General features: G+C 41.6%; 1 protein-coding gene across 1 annotated transcript; it reads left to right on the top strand.

The window, feature by feature from the left end:
* Positions 1–11571: 11571 nt before the first annotated feature.
* LOC120021032 (vesicle-associated membrane protein 2-like) lies at positions 11572–19851 on the top strand. Its single transcript, XM_038964686.1, has 5 exons — positions 11572–11598; positions 18857–18985; positions 19233–19391; positions 19571–19622; positions 19835–19851. Exons 1-5 carry the CDS (start codon positions 11572–11574, stop codon positions 19849–19851), a joined length of 384 nt encoding a protein of 127 aa, XP_038820614.1.
* The last annotated feature ends 1776 nt before the right edge of the window (positions 19852–21627 follow it).

Below are 21627 nucleotides of genomic sequence, written 5' to 3'. Positions count from 1 at the left end.
TACACATCCTTGCGACATGGGGCCGTGCATTATCATGCTGAAACATGAGGTGAAGGCGGCGGATGAATGGCACAACAATGGGCCTCAGGATCTATTACCGTATCTCTGTGCATTGAAATTGCCATAGATAAAATGCAATTGTGTTTGTTATCCCTAGTTTATGCCTGCCCATACCATAACCCCACCACCACCATGGGGCACTCTGTTCACAACGTTGACATCAGCTTACCTCTCTCCCCCACACGACGCCATACACCCTGTCTGCCATCTGCACGGTACAGTTGAAACCGGGATTAATCCGTGAAGAGCACACTTCTCCAGCACGCCAGTGGCCATCGAAAGGTGAGCATTTGCCCACTGAAGTCGGTTACGACGCAGAACTGCAGTCAGGTCAAAACCCTGGTGAGGATGACGAGCACGCAGATGAGCTTCCCTGAGACTTTTGCTGACAGTTTTTGCAGAAATTATCCGGTTGTGCAAACCCACAGTTTCATCAGCTGTCTGGGTGGCTGGTCTCAGACGATCCCGCTGGTGAAGAAGGCGAGGCCCTTGCTGGCATGGGCACATGTGGTCTGCGGTTGTGCAGCATTTGAGGCGGCTTATGGTAGAGAAATTAACATTATATTATCTGGCATCAGCTCTGGTGGACATTCCTGCAGTCAGCCTGCCAATTGCATGCTCCCTCAAAACTTGAGCCATCTGTGGCATTGTGTTGTGTGACAAAACTACACATTTTAGAGTGGCTTTTTATTCTCACCAGCACAAGGTGCACTTGTGTAATGATCATGCTGTTTAATCAGATTCTTGATATGCCACACCTGTCAGGTGGATGGATTATCAAAGGAGAAATGCTCACTAACAGGGATGTAAACAAATTTGTGCACAAAATTTGAGTGAAATAAGCTTTTTGTGCATATGGAACATTTCTGGGATCTTTTATTTCAGCTCATGAAACATGGGACCAACATTTTATGTGTTGCGTTTATATTTTTGTTCAGTGTACTTTTTTGCCATGTAGCGGTGTAGCTAACTACTGGACATTGTTAATTCTGGCAGCCATTTTAGATTTAGTTTTAGTATTAGTTTGAGTATTTTAGATTTAGTTTTAGTCTTAGATTTAGTCTTAAAATACCTTTAAGTCTTAGTCACGTTTTAGTAATTTCATCCTTCGTAAAAAAAAAATATTATCAGTCGACTAAAAGTCTGGTCATTTTTTGTCTAGTTTTAGTCACAGTCATTATAGTCAAATAATAGTCAGTGCATTTTCTTTCCATTAAATAATATTTACCTTTATCTTCCATCTTGTGCACAGATAGCCTTGTCCAACTAGGCCTACCATCCCCTCGTATACCTTAGCTGGCAACATTATTATTATGGCAGATTTGAACCAATGCCAGCCATAATTAACCATGTATAGGCTATATAGTCTTGGCTGCAGGTTAAACAATTTACAACTCTGATTTTCTCCCCATCATATCCCTCGAAGTATGGTAAATAACAGTGCTTTCACTCCTAGTATTCAGCAAATAGCATTCGTTTTTCCAATTGAACAAAGAAAAACAACCACAACTCACATTTGTGGATCACGAGAGCAGCAACATAGATAGATGAATAACAGCGCACATGGCAAATAGAGCTTCTGATGTGATTAGAGCAAAATTGGCCTATATGAAAACAAAGAAGATCAAAGACATTATTGTTTCTTATTTTGGTAAATTACAATTGAAGTTTCCTGGCTGCGCATCAATTCAAAAGAGAGAGAGGTTTGACTGCTGTGACTGCTTGCACAACTGAAGGACATTACCCACCAATGAGAAGATTGCACAAAATATTCTGCAAAGGCATGCATTTATGATTGGACAAAACAGATTAAAAGGAGCTTCATGTCAAATTGAATGTCCATTAGTCTCATGTGGATTTCTCATCTTGTTACATTTTCGTCAAACAAAAATGAAAATAAATTGTTATAGTTATCGTTTCTTTCAGGGCATCTGGTCTCGTTATTGTCATTAGTTTTCGTCAGGAAAAATAGGTTGTTGACTAATATCTTTCATCACAGTTATTGTTGACAAAATGAATACTGCTACTGGAACTACCCACTACAATTTTAGCAAAATAAATGCTTTTTTGCAAAAAAAGAAACCACTAATAGCACACCCTGCACATTAACATTTATATTTTTAAGGGTTATGCAGGTTGATAACGATATCAACCAAATTATATTGTATCAGACTTTCCAAACAACATTCCCAGCGAATGAGAAAACAGGCATGATATTTAGTTTAAGAGAGTGAACAAGATTTAAAAATACAACATTGGGGCTAATTTGAATGGGAGCCAACTAGAGAACGACCGATAATCTGTCGGCCTGATCTTTTTGGTAGCCCTTTGCTAGTCTATCAACTATCTAGACTATCAGTGCAGCCGATGTCCCCTTTACAGCGCGAGAGCACGGTGCCTCTTGTGTAAAACTGCTGCAAGGTACAGCCAGCGCTACTCATTTCTAACAAGCCTGTCATGAGTAACCTCTGTGTTGCAACTGCTAGCTCCTCACTCATGCTGCACATAATTTGATAACACACTTCAGTAATGTGACACGCATGTAGACATTTTGAAACTGTTAATTAATTTACTGTTTGGCAAACAGTGTTGGGGAAGCTACTCTGAAAATATAGTTTACCAAGTTACCAATTACTTAACACTGGAAGAAGTAAAACTAAACTAAAGCTACTATTAAGAAAAATATAGTTTACTTAACTAAAGTTAATTTGTAAAAGTAGTTCACTACATACAAACTGCTTTGTGAAAAATGGTCATATGTAAATCTCAAATGTCATAGACTACAAATTGTAAGAACATATCACTTTGTATGTTGGGTCATATGGGTTATATGTTAACAGAATGTGTAATTTTGCCTATTAAACACAAAAACGATGTTTCAAATGCGAATTAGACTGGTCTGATGCCTCAAAAAAGAAAGGAAATCAGTGCCTACTTCACCCATATTTCTTTGTCTTTTTGTAAAAAACAGGATTGTGTAGTTCCAGTAATTAGCTACACTGCTACATGGCAAAAAAGTAATTATCAACTGAAAACACTACCAAGATTTCAATTTAGTTTATTACCACCAAGCTACTGCAAAATGTAGTTCAATTACTTGTTGAACTATATGTACTGCAGTTCACTACTCCCCAACAATGTCGGCAAAACAATTTCCATACAGGCTACAACACTTTACAAAGCAAGAAGATACCAGGAGATTCCTAGCCCTCTAGAGTTTCTTCTCAATGATGAATGTATGGAGCTATCGATAGAGCAGTGGAAATAAGTACAGGGTGAGTCATCAGTCAATCCCATCACTGTGTTTAATGTACTGTATCTAGACAGAGTTAAGTCATTGCATTTACCTTTTCAACTAAGTTGCTGTCTGATGAAAACCAGATTTAGAGCAATATCTCATAGTACCCAGCCTTATATACAGCTGAAGTCGAGTGATGGTGACACCCACCTGGACACCCAGTTGGACATGCACGGCTAGTTACCATTTTTAACAAGACATAGCTAACCAATTATGTATATATAAATAATTGTAGCTAGCGAGCTAGTTAGTTAGCCTAACAGTACGCTAGCCATGTTTGTGCCATCTATATTAGCAAACTAACACCTCACTGACAAGGTTCATAGGTTCCAGTAGGCAAGATATCGATAAGCTGTGTAAGCTAGTGGTGATACACTACATGACCAAAAGTATGTGGACACCTGCTCGTCGAGCATGTCATTCATTTGCTGCTATAACAGCCTCTACTCTTCTGAGAAGGCTTTCGTCTAGATATTGGAACATTGCTACGCAGACTTGCTTCCATTCAGCCACAAGAGCATTAGTGAGGTTGGGCACTGATGTTGGGCAATTAGGCCTGGCTCGCAGGCGGCGTTCAAATAAATCCCAAAGGTGTTTGATGGGGTTGAGTTCAGGGCTCTGTGTGCAGGCCAGTTAAGTTCTTCCACACCAATCGGGTCAAACCATTTCTGTATAGACCTCGCTTTGTGCACGGGGGCATCGTCATACTGGAACAGGAAAGGACCTTCCCCAAACTGTTCCAACAAAGTTGAAAGCACAGAATTGTCTAGAATGTCGTTGTATGCTGTAGCGTTAAGATTTGCCTTCACTGGAACTAAGGGGCCTAGCCTGAACCATGAAAAACAGCCCCAGACCATTATTTCTCCTCCACCAAACTATACGGTTGGCACTATGCTTTCGGCCAGGTAGCGTTCTCCTGGCATCCGCTAAACCCAGATATGTCCATTGGACTGCCAGTGGTGGTGAAGCGTGACTCATCACTCCAGAGAACGCATTTCCACTGTTCCAGAGTCCAATAGTGGCAAGCTTTACACCACGCCAGCCGACACTTGGCATTGTGCATGGTGAGGCTTGTGTGCGGCTGCTCGGCCATGGAAACTCATTTAATGAAGCTTCCAACGAACAGTGCTTGTGCTGACATTGCTTCCAGAGGCCGTTTGGTAGTGAGTGTTGCAACCGAGGACAGATGATTATTATGCGATACGTGCTTCAGCACTCGCGGCTGAGCCGTTGTTGCTTCTAAAGGTTTCCACTTCACAATAACAGCACTTACAGTTGACATGGCAGCTCCAGCAGGGCAGAAATTTGACAAACAGACTTGTTGGAAAGGTGGCATCCTATGACTGTGCCACGTTGAAAGTCACTGAGCTCTTCAGTAAGGCCATTATACAGCCATTGTTTGTCTATGGAGATTACATGGCTGTTTGCTCGATTTTATACACCTGTCAGCAACGGGTATGGCTGAAATAGTCGAATCCACTAATTTGAAGGGGTGTCCACATACTTTTGTATATATAGTGTAGGATGGTAATGTAGGATAGGGTGCTATAAAGGCCACTGGCTGGTATATGGAGCCAGATAGCCGCCAAAAGGTTGAACGTACGTATCGTTAGGATCGTAAGAAAATCCATACGTAAATTGTTAGGATCGTAAGAAAAATCCACTTGTGAAAATTTCACCTGTGAACATACAAACACCATGTTACGATTACGGGCTAACATTTTAGGCTAGAACAAATCTTGTGTTGCAATTCTGACGTACAATAATACCTTTCAGAGTTTTGGCAGTTTCATCTCATCAACAAAAAAAGCATATATGACTAGCTAGCTTTGACTAGCTACGTTTGTTTAATGTCCTTTGCAGATGCCACATTACTGACAAAAGTTTGTGCGTATAAAAAAGGTCTGTAACCAAGTAAAGGGAGGCGTAAAGTAAGAATTGAACGTGTAAATGTTCATTCATAGTTGTAACATAGTACGTTTACAGATGTAATTTAACGTTTATGTTTCATGTTTCATGCATGGCTTTTCTTACAATCTTAACAATTTACTTATGGATTTTATTACGATCTTAACGATACATATGTTCAACCTTTTGGCAGCTATTTCGCTCCATACTGGTAACCTGTCAAAATTCTTGACTGTCAGCAGCAGGTCTCATCTGCCTGGATCAATCTACATTTGCATCCTTCAATCTGGAGTCTTCATTAGTCACTCAAACACAATATAGCAGTGTATGTAAAATGTATTGCCAATATATTACGATGTAGTTAGTATTAGCATCTCACAATAAATGTTTGTGTGATCTGGCCATACTTTTTTCCAGCTAGCTAACTTGGCCCATAATTTTTTTATTTATTGTTAACTTCAGGGCTCCAGAGTGGCGCAGTGGTCTAAGGCACTGTATCTCAGTGCTAGAGGTGTCACTACAGCCACCCTGGTTAAAATTGAGGCTGCATGTAGGCTGTCATTGTAAATAAGTATTTGTTCTTAACTGACTTGCCTAGTTAAACATAATAAAATACATTTTAGAAATGAGTCAAAAGCTCATCGTTAATGTCAAGGGCACCCTTGTGCTCAAAGGAAGTGTGGCTCTGGATAAGGAGGACAGTAGTGAGTGCATACATTTTTCATACTTGTCCCCCATGGGAATCGAACCCACAACCCTGGCGTTACAACTCTGGTCTGCTAAAATGACAACAACAACAAAAAAAGAGTGGTGCGCATGTCCTTCCACATTTGGAAGCTGACTTCTTTGATGAAAAAATAAAATACTTGACATAAAATTGTGAATATCTGACAAATAGTACAGCAGAAATTTCTTCAGAGCATCATGAAACTATCTGCAAACAACAGCCAACTCAGAACTGGGGTTGAATCTATGTAGCACATACCTGTATGCTTACAAAGGCAACCAGTCCAGGCAACAACTACTCTTCAATCACAACCATGGGTAAATAAACATGACAATATAAATAATGTTCTATGTATACCATTTCCAAGGTAGGATATGATCATAAACTTATATATTAATCTATAATATTAGAATTATTGAGGATAATGTTAGCTGTATAAAGTAATGTGGTTTCACATTTTTTTATGTCACTTGTTGTCCAGAGTACATATTTGTTGCATGACATTACATTAAATGGGCTAATGATACTAAATACAATGTAACATAACGGATGTAGCTAGCTAGTGGAATGTATTGTTTTATTTTAATAAACTGGGTGTTTCGAACCTAAAATGCTGATTGGCCGACAGCCGTGGGATATCAGACTGTATAGCACGGGTATGACAAAACAGTTATTTTACTGTTCTAATTATATTGGTAACCAGTTTATAATAGCAATAAGGCACCTCGGGGGTATGTGATACTCCGCGTTGCATCGTGCGTAAGAACAGCCCTTAGCCGTGGTATATTGGCCCTATATTTTATTTATCTAGGTCAGTTAAGAACAAATTCTTATTTACAATGACGGCCCTAGGAACAGTGGGTTAACTGCCTTATTCAGGGGCAGAATGACAGATTTTTAACTTGTCAGCTCTGGGATTTGATCTAGCAATCTTTCAGTTACTGACCCAACACTCTAACCACTAGGCTCCCTGCCACCCGCTTGGGCTTTATTGCTTAAATATACAATATCAGTCAAAAGTTTGGACACACCAACTCATTCCAGGGTTTTTCTTTATTTTTTGCTATTTTCTAAATTGTAGAATAATAGTAAAGACATCAAAACTATCAAATAACCCATATGGAATCATGTAGTTACCAAAAAAGTGTTAAACAAATCAAAATATATTTTAGATTCTTCAAAGTAGCCCCCTTTGCCTTGATGACAGCTTTGCACACTCTTGGCATTCTCTCAATCAGCTTCATGTAAATTATGTCTGAGTGTTGGAGTGTGCACCTGGCTATCTGCAAATAGAAAATAAATAAAAAATGGTGCTGTTTGCTAAATATAAGGCATTTGAAATTATTTATAATTGTACTTTTACCTTTGATACTTAAGTATATTTTAGGAAGTACATTTACTTTTGATACTTTTTTTTCTTTTGGAAAGTTTTTATTTATCAATTTCCTTTAAAAACAGCTCATTTTCGTTTACATCGTTTATACACATAAAAACGTCATAAAAGCATAAAACAGCATTCGAGTATTACATTTAAAAAAAATGTAAGTACATGTTGTTAAAAACAATAGAAACAACCATGAATAAAAGTAATTTTTCTTGCAAAAAACATCCAAATCTGTAAAAGCCTTTAAAATGTGTACAAATGAATTAACAAAAGTAAAACAGTTTTAAGTAACTTTGTTAAAAGGCTGTCTTCGGTCCTTTTGATACTTAAGTATATTTAAAACAAATTACTTTTTGACTTTTACTCAAGTAGTATTTTACTGGGAGACTTTCACTTTTACTTGAGTCATTTTCTATTATGGTATCTTTACTCAAGTATGACAATTGGGTACTTTTTCCACCACTGTAGGCTATGGAAGTGTTGCCAGGCATTAATATCAGGTTAATATCTGACTTGCCTAGTTAAATAAAGGTTAAATTAAAAAAAAAAAATATATATATATCCAACCTGTAGACGCCACGGTAGTTAACCCTAGTTAAATAAAGGTTAAATAAATAAAAATATTTAAAAAATATCCAACCTTTATACACCACGGTAGTTAAATCTCAATTCTCGTGATTAACCTGCTGGTTTCAATGAGGCTGGAGTTTCACCCCACCCCCTTACAAGGAACGCCATTTTGTTGACGTTCCATCCACCTTTAATGAGGTCCACCCTCAAAATGACAATAGCCTACTCTGCCTTTTCAACTAATACATTATGGTTTTCAATGACATAGTTTCCTAACCATTATGATTTTTATGGATTTTAAAACTGATCAACCCCTGGTAAACCTTGACCGTATATGGGCACATTGCCATATGTCTACCATTCCCTTGGCTGACCACCCCTTTAAACCTGCGGCTCCCTGGATGACGAATGACGTCATCAAACCATCTTCGTTCCCCTAATCCAAGTGTCTGTTTATTACATGTTCATTACAGTACTGACACAGAGGAGTCTAGCGGTAGCTCAGTTATAATACAACGATATTGGCGAGGTGCGGCATAAAAGAAGCACACGAACGGAGAAAAGGGGAACATTTACAAGGGGGAAATAAACACATATTGGTGGTAAACATTATCACTCCCTCCTATATAAAACGCCAGAAGAGGGAATCAATTGAGAGGGAGCGAGAGGAAAAAGAGCGCTGAAGGCAACCCACTCAATAGCCACTTATTAGGCGAATAGCCTACATTCCAGTCGGATTTGCGTACATTAATAAACCATCATAAGAAATGTGAGTATCACCCTGTTGCCTAACCTACTGGTGACATGTATTTTCTTTGTTTGCTTGTTGTCTAATGTGAATGTATCATTCCATGGCCGGTAGGGTAGCAGGGTGCAAGCCTATTTGTTGTTCATAAATGGTTTTAGAAAGCCAATTAAATTAACAATTGTCTCCAAGGCATATATGGCATTTGAATCGTGCGTCAGGGTTAAAGAACACTATAATTGCATTATCATTGTGTTGATTTACTATATTTACTATTTGATGTTTATTTATCAACATTTACTGACAACACATTATAACACACATAGGTTAAATAGGATATATCCAACATTAGCCTATAGGCTATTCCATAGGCGTCGAATAACGGTTACTCATTGGCCCCTGTTGTCAGCCATATTTCATTACAACATATTTCAGTCACGTTGGCTATTTATAATTAGGTATATTTATTCACATTTAAAATATGTATTTTCTTCTCATTGGAATTGGACATGCACGCGTTTTCTCCGGGTTATACTGGTTTGATTTGAATGGGTTGACGTCCGTTTATTCGTCTGTAGGCTATCTGAATATCCATTTGTAAAATGAAATTGGAATTGAAAGTAGAACACCTACACATTTCTAATTTGGTTATTTGGATTGGTTTCTGCTATTCCTTTCTAGACAAATGAATGGATACTGCTCAAAAGACACTTATTATGAGCAACTTCGACCTAATAACATATTTTATTTAATTCAACATGTTGAACATCTTATTAGAGAAGCAACACATACATATTATCTTGGATGTAATGGATGTAGAGTAGACTATTATTAGCAATTTTATGGGTTTAGCCTACCTGATATTGCTAACCAACGGTGGGGGTGGGGGTAACTGACGCTCATATCTGTCGATTGTCGCGCGATTTAAGTATTTTATTTGAGGGTTCAAGAGTACACTGGGGATGTGACCGTTTTCCGATCCTTTCCTTGACAAGCTATAGCCCTACTATGTTCACTCGTCTGTATTTTTTGTTTTTTTTGCGACTGCTAGGTTACAGGACGCAGGTGTTTCACTGCCAGGGAAGATGGCCGTGTTAGTCTTTTCTCTGCTGATTCGTGCATACAAACAAGGTGTTGAAACAGACTACCGGTACATCTCGTTGAGGCCAGGCAACAAATGTCAGTGTTACATCTTCAACATGCTGTTGATAAACACATGTAGCCATACCATTGGTTATGCATGTATCCTATTTTCTCACTGTAACGCCCCCGATAAATTGGTGGTGACATTGCTTTCAGACGAAACTCAGGACCACCCTTACCTTTTCAACAAACATGAAACCCCCTCTCTTTATGCTAAGTGAAATGGAAGAAATGTTGGGGAACCATGCAACGCCCGTGCCAATCTTACTTTTCAACACTGGACAGCGCTGCCTTTCGTTGTTTTCCCACAGTGCTGAAACCGATTTACAGGCTAGTCCACTTTGTGACTATGGTGTGTGAGCGCTGTCTCCTAATGGATGAAAGACTATTTGTAAATGCTTAATTTGAATGTTTATGTCAATCGGTCATATACAGCCCATAAAGCAGTGAAGAAAGACGTGTAGTTAGGCCTACTAGTTAATGTAGTTGCCTATTAATAACAAAAGGCTAATTGTCGTGTGCGTGTGTGTAGAATGATCAAGCTGAGCATGACAGCTGTTTTTCAAAGGGAATATGAACTGTTAACTGGCTGATAGGCTGATTTGCTTGACAAGGGACGTTTTTTCCCATCATATTGGTTGAGGACGTTGCCAATGTGAGTTAGGCCTGGACTGTAAAATACAACTGTAATTAATATAGTCATTTTAGGTATTATCAGTAAAACAACTCTGAAACCTTTTACTGCAGCATATTGTAAATTAGGGTGTCTTGTGGGGAAATGGCTCTATTTCTATTCTTACTGTAAATCCATCCCACAGAATACAGTACCATACTGTATCTTTAGACTGACAAAAACCTTTGACCACTAGTTTGATGCATGGTATTGTTGTTTCTGGCTCATTAACATATTTTGAGGCATATTTGCTGCACCTGCGAGTGAGAATGTTGTACCAATTTAACTTATATTTGGTTTTAGAGCCCCATCAATTTAAAGTGGACAGATTGGAGTGGCAGCAAGTCTTAAACCTTAAATGGTTGAGTGTTTTGCCAAGTCCTTTTGGTCTGTTTTGCCCTGTAGTCGCTGCCAATTTAGAAGCCTTTGTTAAGGCATTTAGAAGTCCAAGTGATATAAAACACCAAATATTCATTAATATGATGTAATGTGTGAACACTTTACCTAGCAGTAAACCTGCTTGCACCAATCCGTTGTAATAACAGAAAAATTCTGGGAAATACAAACCCCTCCCCTCAATTAATTAATCAATGAATTCATTCCAATCACGGTAGCATTTACTTTTCTACAGTATAATACAGTAAAATGTACGGTATTGTACTGTGTGTCATTACACAGTACTTGATTTGATACCACATGTATATTACAGTAGGTGTACTTTAATATGATATACAGACTTTTAATTGCCACCAAGCTGCCTGTAAGCTACTGTCAAATTCATGGTAACCCCTTTACAGCGTGGTCTTGCCCTGGATTTCCCCCAAGGCTGCTGTCGACACTCCATTAGTCTCATTTCCGAGGTTAGTTTACACAATCCATTTTGTCGTTCACTTTGAATATTTTCCCCGTCACTGTGCACACAATCCACCCTCTGCTTTTATCTCGAGTCCCTGAGAAAACAATGGTTGTTGTAGGCAATGTGGGGAAGGATCTACAAACACACAGGGTGAGTTGCCAATAACCGTCCTCCTCCATCGTTCATCTCGCTTTTCCTCGCGGCGCAATGACGATGGCCCCTTCTGCAATGAAGGTGAAAGAGACTGGGCAGGATTTGGCCTGTAAACAAGATGAGAAAAAACACGACCAACCTAGACCTCACTAACATAATGGAGGCTCCCAGTAAAATATATAAGATTTGGGTAGTGTAACAGTATAACTTTATACCATCCCCTCGCGCGAACCAGGGACCTTCTGCACACATCAACAACAGTCACCCAAGAAGCGTCGTTACCCATCGCTCCACAAAGGCCGCGGCCCTTGCAGAGCAAGGGGCAACACTACTTCTAGGTTTCAGAGCAAGTGACGTAACTGATTGAAATGCTAGTAGCGCGTACCCGCTAACTAGCTAGCCATTTCACATCCGTTACACTCACCCCCCTTCCAACCTCCTCCTTTTCCGCAGCAACCAGTGATCCGGGTCACGGCACCAATGTAACAGTATAACTTTATACCGTCCCCTCGCCCATACCCGGGCGCGAACCAGGGACCTTCTGCACACATCAACAACAGTCACCCAAGAAGCGTCGTTACCCATCGCTCCACAAAGGCCGCGGCCCTTGCAGAGCAAGGGGCAACACTACTTCTAGGTTTCAGAGCAAGTGATGTAACTGATTGAAATGCTAGTAGCGCGTACCCGCTAACTAGCTAGCCATTTCACATCCGTTACACTCACCCCCCTTCCAACCTCCTCCTTTTCCGCAGCAACCAGTGATCCGGGTCACGGCACCAATGTAACAGTATAACTTTATACCGTCCCCTCGCCCATACCCGGGCGCGAACCAGGGACCTTCTGCACACATGAACAACAGTCACCCAAGAAGCGTCGTTACCCATCGCTCCACAAAGGCCGCAGCCCTTGCAGAGCAAGGGGCAACACTACTTCTAGGTTTCAGAGCAAGTGACGTAACTGATTGAAATGCTAGTAGCGCGTACCCGCTAACTAGCTAGCCATTTCACATCCGTTACACTAGCATAATGATTCATTTGACAAAATGACACAAGCCAGAAAATGAGTGTTTCCAGACCGGGCTTGCTTTGGACTGATAAAGCCAGGCAAACGAAAACATCAGGAGTTTACAGAAGGATTTGTAGCCACATGGAGATTAGCTGTGTGTGACGGTCTTAAAGGTGACCTTTATACTGAGTTTTTTCTCACTCTGCTGGAAGAAGGGGGTCACTACAGGCAGGAGGCAGCCTCAAGATGTAGTTGAGAAACAAGATTGAAAGCGGTTCATACTCAATGCTGTGTATTAATTATTTCCCACTTATCCCTATGATACCCATATGATGATACAATAATAAAAAGACTACAGAGACTTCAAATTAAATAACATTGAGTTTGATACTCACTCTCACATACAGTTAGAGCTATTATGAAAATTACTACTTCCCTAAAGCCATTTAGTGTACAGTGTATGACCCCTGCTTGGGGGTGCAGTTACAGTTACACAACTATTGCTCTACTTGGGTGCTGGAAATACTGGCGAGACACAATACACGCCATCACCACACTGAAACAAAAAAAAGATACAGTTGAAGACAGAAGTTTACATACACTTAGGTTGGAGTCATTAAAACTAGGTTTTCAACCACTCCACTAATTTCTTGTTAACAAAATATAGTTTTGGCAAGTCAATTAGGACATCTACTTTGTGCATGACACAAGTAATTTTTACAACAATTGTTTAGACAGATTATTTCACTTACAATTTACTGTATCACAATTTCAGTTGGCCAGAAGTTTACATACACTAAGTTGACTGTGCCTTTAAACAGCTTGGGAAATTCCAGATAATAATAATGTCATGGCTTTAGAAGCTTCTGATAGGCTAATTGACATAATTTGAGTCAATTGGAGGTGTACCTGTGGATCTATTTCAGGGCCTATTTTCAAACTCAGTGCCTCTTTGCTTGACATCATGGGAAAATCAAAAGAAATCAGCCAAGAACTCAGAAAAATTTGTAGACCTCCACAAGTCTGGTTCATCCTTGGGAGCAATTTCCAAACGCCTGAAGGTACCACATTCATCTGTACAAAGAATAGTACGCAAGTATAAACACCATGGGACCACGCAGCCATCATACCGTTCAGGAAGGAGACGTGTTCTGTCTCCTAGAGATGAACGTACTTTGGTGCGAAAAGTGCAAATCAATCCAAGAACAACAGCAAAGGACCTTGTGAAGATGCTGGAGGAAACAGGTACAAAATTATCTATATCCACAGAAAAAACGAGTCCTATATCGACATAACCTGAAAGGCCGCTCCGCAAGGAAGATGCCACTGCTCCAAAACCGCTATAAAAAAGTATTTTTGGAGAAATGTCCTCTGGTCTGATGAAACAAAAATAGAACTGTTTTGTCATAATGACCATCGTTATGTTTGGAGGAAAAAGGGGGAGGCTTGCAAGCCGAAGAACACCATCCCAACCGTGAAGCACGGGGTGGCAGCATCATGTTGTGGGGGTGCTTTGCTGCAGGAGGGGCTGGTGCACTTCACAAAATAGATGGCTTCATGAGGAAGGAAAATTCTGTGGATATATTGAAGCAATATCTCAAGACATCAGTCAGGAAGTTAAAGCTTGGTCACAAATGGGTCTTCCAAATGGACAATGACCCCAAGCATACTTCCAAAGTTGTGGCAAAATGGATTGGTCATCACAAAGCCCTGGTCACAAAGTCAAGGTATTGGAGTGGCCATCACAAATCCCTGACCTCAATCCTATGGAAAATGTTTGGGCAGAACAGAAAAAGCATGTGCGAGCAAGGAGGCCTACAAACCTGACTCAGTTACACCAGCTCTGTAAGGAGGAATGGGCCAAAATTCACCCAACTTATTGTGGGAAGCTTGTGGAAGGCTACCCGAAACGTTTGACTCAAGTTAAGCAATTTAAAAGGCAATGCTATCAAATACTAATTGAGAGTATGTAAACTTCTGACCCACTGGGAATGTGATGAAAGAAATAAAAGCTGAAATAAATCATTATCTCTAGTATTATACCTGACATTTCACATTCTTAAAATAAAGTGGTGATCCTAACTGACCTAAGACAGGGAATTTTTACTCGGATCAAATGTCAGGAATTGTGAAAAACTGAGTTTAAATGTATTTTGCTAAGGTGTATGTAAACTTCCTCCTTTGTAATATGCTTATATTACTCAGCTCCATGGTCACATAGTGAGTTACCAACACAGCTCAGCTCCATGGTCACATAGTGAGTTACCAACACAGCTCAGCTCCATCGTCACATAGTGAGTTACTAACACAGCTCAACTCCATGGTCACATAGTGAGTTACTAACACAGCTCAGCTCCATGGTCACATAGTGAGTTACTAACACAGCTCAGCTCCATGGTCACATAGTGAGTTACTAACACAGCTCAGCTCCATGGTACACATAGTGAGTTACCAACACAGCTCAGCTCCATGGTCACATAGTGAGTTACCAACACAGGTCAGCTCCATGGTCACATAGTGAGTTACTAACACAGCTCAGCTCCATGGTCACATAGTGAGTTACTAACACAGCTCAGCTCCATGGTCACATAGTGAGTTACGAACACAGCTCAACTCCATGGTCACATAGTGAGTTACCAACACAGCTCAGCTCCATGATCACACAGTGAGTTACTAACACAGCTCAGCTCCATGGTCACATAGTGAGTTACTAACACAGCTCAGCTCCATGGTACACATAGTGAGTTACCAACACAGCTCAGCTCCATGGTCACATAGTGAGTTACTAACACAGCTCAGCTCCATGGTCACATAGTGAGTTACTAACACAGCTCAACTCCATGGTCACATAGTGAGTTACCAACACAGCTCACCTCCATGGTCACATAGTGAGTTACTAACACAGGTCAGCTCCATGGTCACATAGTGAGTTACTAACACAGCTCAGCTCCATGGTCACATAGTGAGTTACTAACACAGCTCAACTCCATGGTCACATAGTGAGTTACCAACACAGCTCAGCTCCATGGTCACATAGTGAGTTACTAACACAGCTCAGCTCCATGGTCACATAGTGAGTTACTAACACAGCTCAGCTCCATGGTACACATAGTGAGTTACCAACACAGCTCAGCTCCATGGTCACATAGTGAGTTACTAACACAGCTCAGCTCCATGGTCACATAGTGAGTTACTAACACAGCTCAGCTCCATGGTCACATAGTGAGCTACTAACACAGTTCAGCTCCATGGTACACATAGTGAGTTACCAACACAGCTCACCTCCATGGTCACATAGTGAGTTACTAACACAGGTCAGCTCCATGGTCACATAGTGAGTTACTAACACAGCTCAGCTCCATGGTCACATAGTGAGTTACTAACACAGCTCAACTCCATGGTCACATAGTGAGTTACCAACACAGCTCAGCTCCATGGTCACATAGTGAGTTACTAACACAGCTTAGCTCCATGGTCACATAGTGAGTTACTAACACAGCTCAGCTCCATGGTACACATAGTGAGTTACCAACACAGCTCAGCTCCATGGTCACATAGTGAGTTACTAACACAGCTCAGCTCCATGGTCACATAGTGAGTTACTAACACAGCTCAGCTCCATGGTCACATAGTGAGTTACTAACACAGCTCAGCTCCATGGTCACATAGTGAGTTACTAACACAGCTCAGCTCCATGGTCACATAGTGAGTTACTAACACATAGTGGAAGGACTACCTGGCATTCTCCCTTGCATCATTATGTTTTGGGCCTTGCCAGTGTTATTTTGAATTAAATGGTCAAATAGTCAAGGTTTTGAAAAAACTGCAGTGAGCTCATAAGGATAACAAAGACGCCACATTCATGTAGTTTGGTGAGAAGTAATGAGTTATTGTACCCAGTTGTAGATGGTTAGAATACATGGACAGAATACATTGATAGGACCAGACATGTGGGAATTGCTTCAGGATGTATGATCGTCGTCCATTCGTTTCCCCTTAGAACAGCCCTAAAAATGCCTAGATAAGGGATGTAGGTCAGGATGGTATGTCTGCCAGACATGACAGGCAGAATTTATGGGTCATCTTCATGTTTCCTTTATGAGGATTCTGTTAGGACAGATAGTATGCCAGCCAGACATTATGATTAGCTTTCTTTCAATTTTTCTATCATCTTGATTGTAAAAACATTTGATTCCTGTCTGTAATTAGAGAGAGAGAGAGCATAATTTATCAATTTATTCAGCTTTTTATTCAGCTTTCAGATGTAGGTGCCTTCTTTGGACAGAGAATGTGATGGTTTGGATTCATTCAGAATCTCACTGAATGTGCTTCAGTAGTGGGAGTTATGAATACTGTGGAAAAGGGTCGTAAGCACAGCTGATTCTTATCATTGTATTTCATGCTTGGTGGATCCTTTTATCTAGGCCCTTGGATCCTGGTGTTGGATATTACTGTTCAGTATTTGTAAACCATTCAGCCTGTTGTTGAGGCTCATTAAAGAGAGATAATCTGCCTACTTTTCCCATCATCCATTCAAGCTGTTGACTTGATCCAAACCTATAAGGTTGAGATTCAGCCTCAGTGAGTACTGTGATGATGGATAATTCCAAGCAATCTGGAGGCGAAAGAAACGCACACCTGTTTAGGCGAGGTGCTGGCTAGCGGAGTAGAACACCTGTTTAGGCGAGGTGCTGGCTAGCGGAGTAGAACACCTGTTTAGGCGAGGTGCTGGCTAGCGGAGTAGAACACCTGTTTAGGCGAGGTGCTGGCTAGCGGAGTAGAACACCTGTTTAGGCGAGGTGCTGGCTAGCGGAGTAGAACACCTGTTTAGGCGAGGTGCTGGCTAGCGGAGTAGAACACCTGTTTAGGCGAGGTGCTGGCTAGCGGAATAGAACACCTGTTTAGGCGAGGTGCTGGCTAGCGGAGTAGAACACCTGTTTAGGCGAGGTGCTGGCTAGCGGAGTAGAACACCTGTTTAGGAGAGGTGCTGGCTAGCGGAGTAGAACACCTGTTTAGGAGAGGTGCTGGCTAGCGGAGTAGAACACCTGTTTAGGAGAGGTGCTGGCTAGCGGAGTAGAACACCTGTTTAGGCGAGGTGCTGGCTAGCGGAGTAGAACACCTGTTTAGGCGAGGTGCTGGCTAGCGGAGTAGAACACCTGTTTAGGCGAGGTGCTGGCTAGCGGAGTAGAACACCTGTTTAGGCGAGGTGCTGGCTAGCGGAGTAGAACACCTGTTTAGGCGAGGTGCTGGCTAGCGGAGTAGAACACCTGTTTAGGCGAGGTGCTGGCTAGCGGAGTAGAACACCTGTTTAGGCGAGGTGCTGGCTAGCGGAGTAGAACACCTGTTTAGGCGAGGTGCTGGCTAGCGGAGTAGAACACCTGTTTAGGCGAGGTGCTGGCTAGCGGAGTAGAACACCTGTTTAGGCGAGGTGCTGGCTAGCGGAGTAGAACACCTGTTTAGGCGAGGTGCTGGCTAGCGGAATAGAACACCTGTTTAGGCGAGGTGCTGGCTAGCGGAGTAGAACACCTGTTTAGGCGAGGTGCTGGCTAGCGGAGTAGAACACCTGTTTAGGAGAGGTGCTGGCTAGCGGAGTAGAACACCTGTTTAGGAGAGGTGCTGGCTAGCGGAGTAGAACACCTGTTTAGGAGAGGTGCTGGCTAGCGGAGTAGAACACCTGTTTAGGAGAGGTGCTGGCTAGCGGAGTAGAACACCTGTTTAGGCGAGGTGCTGGCTAGCGGAGTAGAACACCTGTTTAGGCGAGGTGCTGGCTAGCGGAGTAGAACACCTGTTTAGGCGAGGTGCTGGCTAGTGGAGTAGAACACCTGTTTAGGCGAGGTGCTGGCTAGCGGAGTAGAACACCTGTTTAGGAGAGGTGCTGGCTAGCGGAGTAGAACACCTGTTTAGGAGAGGTGCTGGCTAGCGGAGTAGAACACCTGTTTAGGCGAGGTGCTGGCTAGCGGAGTAGAACACCTGTTTAGGAGAGGTGCTGGCTAGCGGAGTAGAACACCTGTTTAGGAGAGGTGCTGGCTAGCGGAGTAGAACACCTGTTTAGGCGAGGTGCTGGCTAGCGGAGTAGAACACCTGTTTAGGCGAGGTGCTGGCTAGCAGAGTAGAACACCTGTTTAGGCGAGGTGCTGGCTAGTGGAGTAGAACACCTGTTTAGGCGAGGTGCTGGCTAGCGGAGTAGAACACTTTAAAAAGAAAAGGATCATTCCAAGCAGCCATGATTTGATAGTAACTTATTTGACTTCTATGTACCAAAGGGATTGGTTTGCCTATTTAGTAGATGAATGCATTAATAAATGTTCATTCTTACATCATTGAAGGTGAATAGACTGACGAGTTGTGTTTGATCGACAGGTCTGCCCCAGCTGCTGCCGGTGCCCCCGCAGACGGAGCGGCGCCACCTCCCAACCTCACCAGCAACCGCCGCCTGCAACAGACACAGGCTCAGGTGGATGAGGTGAGGAACATGCAGACAGACTCACCTTGTATTACGCACATACTGACCCACAGAAATATATTTACATTGCTCACATGCTGTGAATAGTCACAAGCTGACATGAACTGGATGAATGCGTGTCCAACACACTAATGTAAACAATACATTACTCTATGTGACACTGTGGAGAACACACACAGCCACTCAGTCTGAGATGATTGAGTGATTCACCCCGTCCGTTTTCGGCCCATGTTTCTGCCCTCCCCAGGTGGTGGATATCATGCGTGTAAACGTGGATAAGGTTCTGGAGCGTGATCAGAAGCTGTCAGAGCTGGATGATCGGGCCGATGCCCTGCAGGCTGGAGCCTCACAGTTCGAGACCAGCGCTGCAAAACTCAAGAACAAGTACTGGTGGAAGAATGCCAAGGTAAGGGTATAGACTGGGATAGATAGTACATTAATTCATGATAATAGTCATTTCCTTTGAGGCTTTTAAGACTCATGTTAAAACATAATTAAATGGATTAAAAGTATACCTTGTGATTGACCTCATGTTCCATCCCCCCTGATTTACTGCCTCTCCATGTCCAACTCTGCTTCCTCTAGATGATGATTATCCTGGGGCTGATATGTGCGATTGTCCTCATCGTCCTCATCGGTAAGGTTCACACCCACACTCTTCCTGCCATGGCAGTTTGAATGAAGATATACTCTCTGCTTCAAAATTATATATATATATATATATTTTCTCTCTCTCTCTCTCTCTCTCTCTCTCTCTCTCTCTCTCTCTCTCTCTCTCTCTCTCTCTCTCTCTCTCTCTCTCTCTCTCTCGCTCTCTCTTTCGCTCTCTCTCTAATTATCTCTCTCCAGTCTACTTCAGCACCTAAGATGAGTGGCTCCTACCCCAGTCTGCAGTCAAGACTGCCCGCTTCCTTGCAACAGAACATCCTTTAAATTGACGAGAAAATGATCCACTAACGTTGAATTCATTAAATTGCTCCTAAATATTCTCAATATGACCCTGCCCCGAACCCCCTGACCCCCTCAGCCCCTGCTTCCACCGCCTCACCTCTGGACTCCTGTCAATCTTTGTCCTGTAAATCTGTTGACCTGCCTCCTTTGTAAATACTTCCTGCTTTTCTAATCTGTCGTTCATACTCAGACCCCAATACTTGTTGTGATTGTTACCGATGACAACAACAGAAAAGGAAAATGATGACCCTGGTGATAATAGTTATATACCAGACATATATATAGTTCTTTGTAGAGTTTTATTCTGATATAATGTTTTTGTAGGTTGTGTGTGGGTGTGCGTTTTGTATTTTTTAATTTTTGTATTAATTTTACTTATGCTTCAGATTTGAACTACTGCCTATTAATCAGAGTGTGTATATCTTGCACATTCTCTCTCACTGTCTCTGCCTGTCTCTGGATTTCTCTCTCTTGCTCTGTCTCACATAGAGTATAGGTGCATCTTTGCACAGTGACATAGTCTCCTTTAACCGAGGTACTTCATCAATATTCCCATCCTCTTCTCCCATCTTTTGCTTCTCTCTCGCTTTCTCTCTCCTATACCATTTAGCCATACTGTCTCTTCAGAATCCTTTCACCCTTTCTCTTTGTTTCTGTTTCTGTTTCCCTGTCTGTCGTTTCCTAGTCATATACCTTCTCTTTTTAAACTGCCATTAGAATTGGACCAATGTCTGTAGATGTTTTTTATTTTACTTAGTGTCTTATTTCGAGAACATTCCTTCATGGCAGTCTAGTACAAATGCTGTCACTGTAGCACATGTATGTGTAAGTATCTTTGAAAACAGAAAATAGATAGCCTGTATAAAGTTACCGTAAATATTATTGTAGAGATCAATATAACAAGCCAGAGTGGGGAAAATAACAATATTGATAGAAAGGAGGGCTTACTAGTTTTTGTTTGGTGGATCATAATTTGAACCTGATTAATTTGTTCATTTCAGCAACATAAAATTGCATAAAGTTGCTGTGACAATGCACCAATCCTACAGAGATGTCATTACTAACTAAATAATCACAATGACACAGTAAAGCCTTAGTCTCTGATCAAAACGTATCACCTTAATGGTCAAAATGTTCCCATCCACGTTTTATTTTGTGTAGGGGCAATGGCTGACTGAAAACGTTTAGGTGGCGTGAAATGCACAAAGAACTTTGATATTGATGCTGCTGTCTGACTGGTCAACAGAATGACCGCTGTCTGACTGGTCAACAGAATGACCGCTGTCTGACTGGTCAACAGAATGACCGCTGTCTGACTGGTCAACAGAATGACCGCTGTCTGACTGGTCAACAGAATGACCGCTGTCTGACTGGTCAACAGAATGACCGGCAGAGAGAGAACCTCATGCAGCAAAACCTCACCTATTCATGAGCACATACACAGACAACTCAGCCTTATTTGAAAGTGAAGGTACAAGTATTAAGATAGATGAAGCAACTGGCATAGATGAACAAGATGATCTAGAGAAAGGGACTAACTTGGGTCATGGGTACCAGCTTCATCGACAGATTCAGAGTTGCTGTAAAACTTAAGTGAACATTCCTAGAAATGTCATGAAAAACGTCTTAGCATTCCAGCACACAAGATAGAGTGAGCGTTTAGCTAGTGCTGCTGTTCTCTCTCTTTCTTT

The sequence above is a fragment of the Salvelinus namaycush genome, chromosome 26 (assembly GCF_016432855.1).
Source record: "Salvelinus namaycush isolate Seneca chromosome 26, SaNama_1.0, whole genome shotgun sequence".
In the NCBI taxonomy this organism is placed as follows: domain Eukaryota; kingdom Metazoa; phylum Chordata; class Actinopteri; order Salmoniformes; family Salmonidae; genus Salvelinus; species Salvelinus namaycush.
This window is presented reverse-complemented; position numbering and strand designations above follow the sequence as displayed.

Coding starts and splice junctions, on each gene's coding strand:
- LOC120021032 (XM_038964686.1), top strand. CDS start 11,572: ATGACGATGGCCCCTTCTGCAATGAAG. Junction 18,986..19,232: donor CACAGGCTCAGGTGGATGAG/GTGAGGAACATG, acceptor TGCCCTCCCCAG/GTGGTGGATATCATGCGTGT. Junction 19,392..19,570: donor ACTGGTGGAAGAATGCCAAG/GTAAGGGTATAG, acceptor TGCTTCCTCTAG/ATGATGATTATCCTGGGGCT.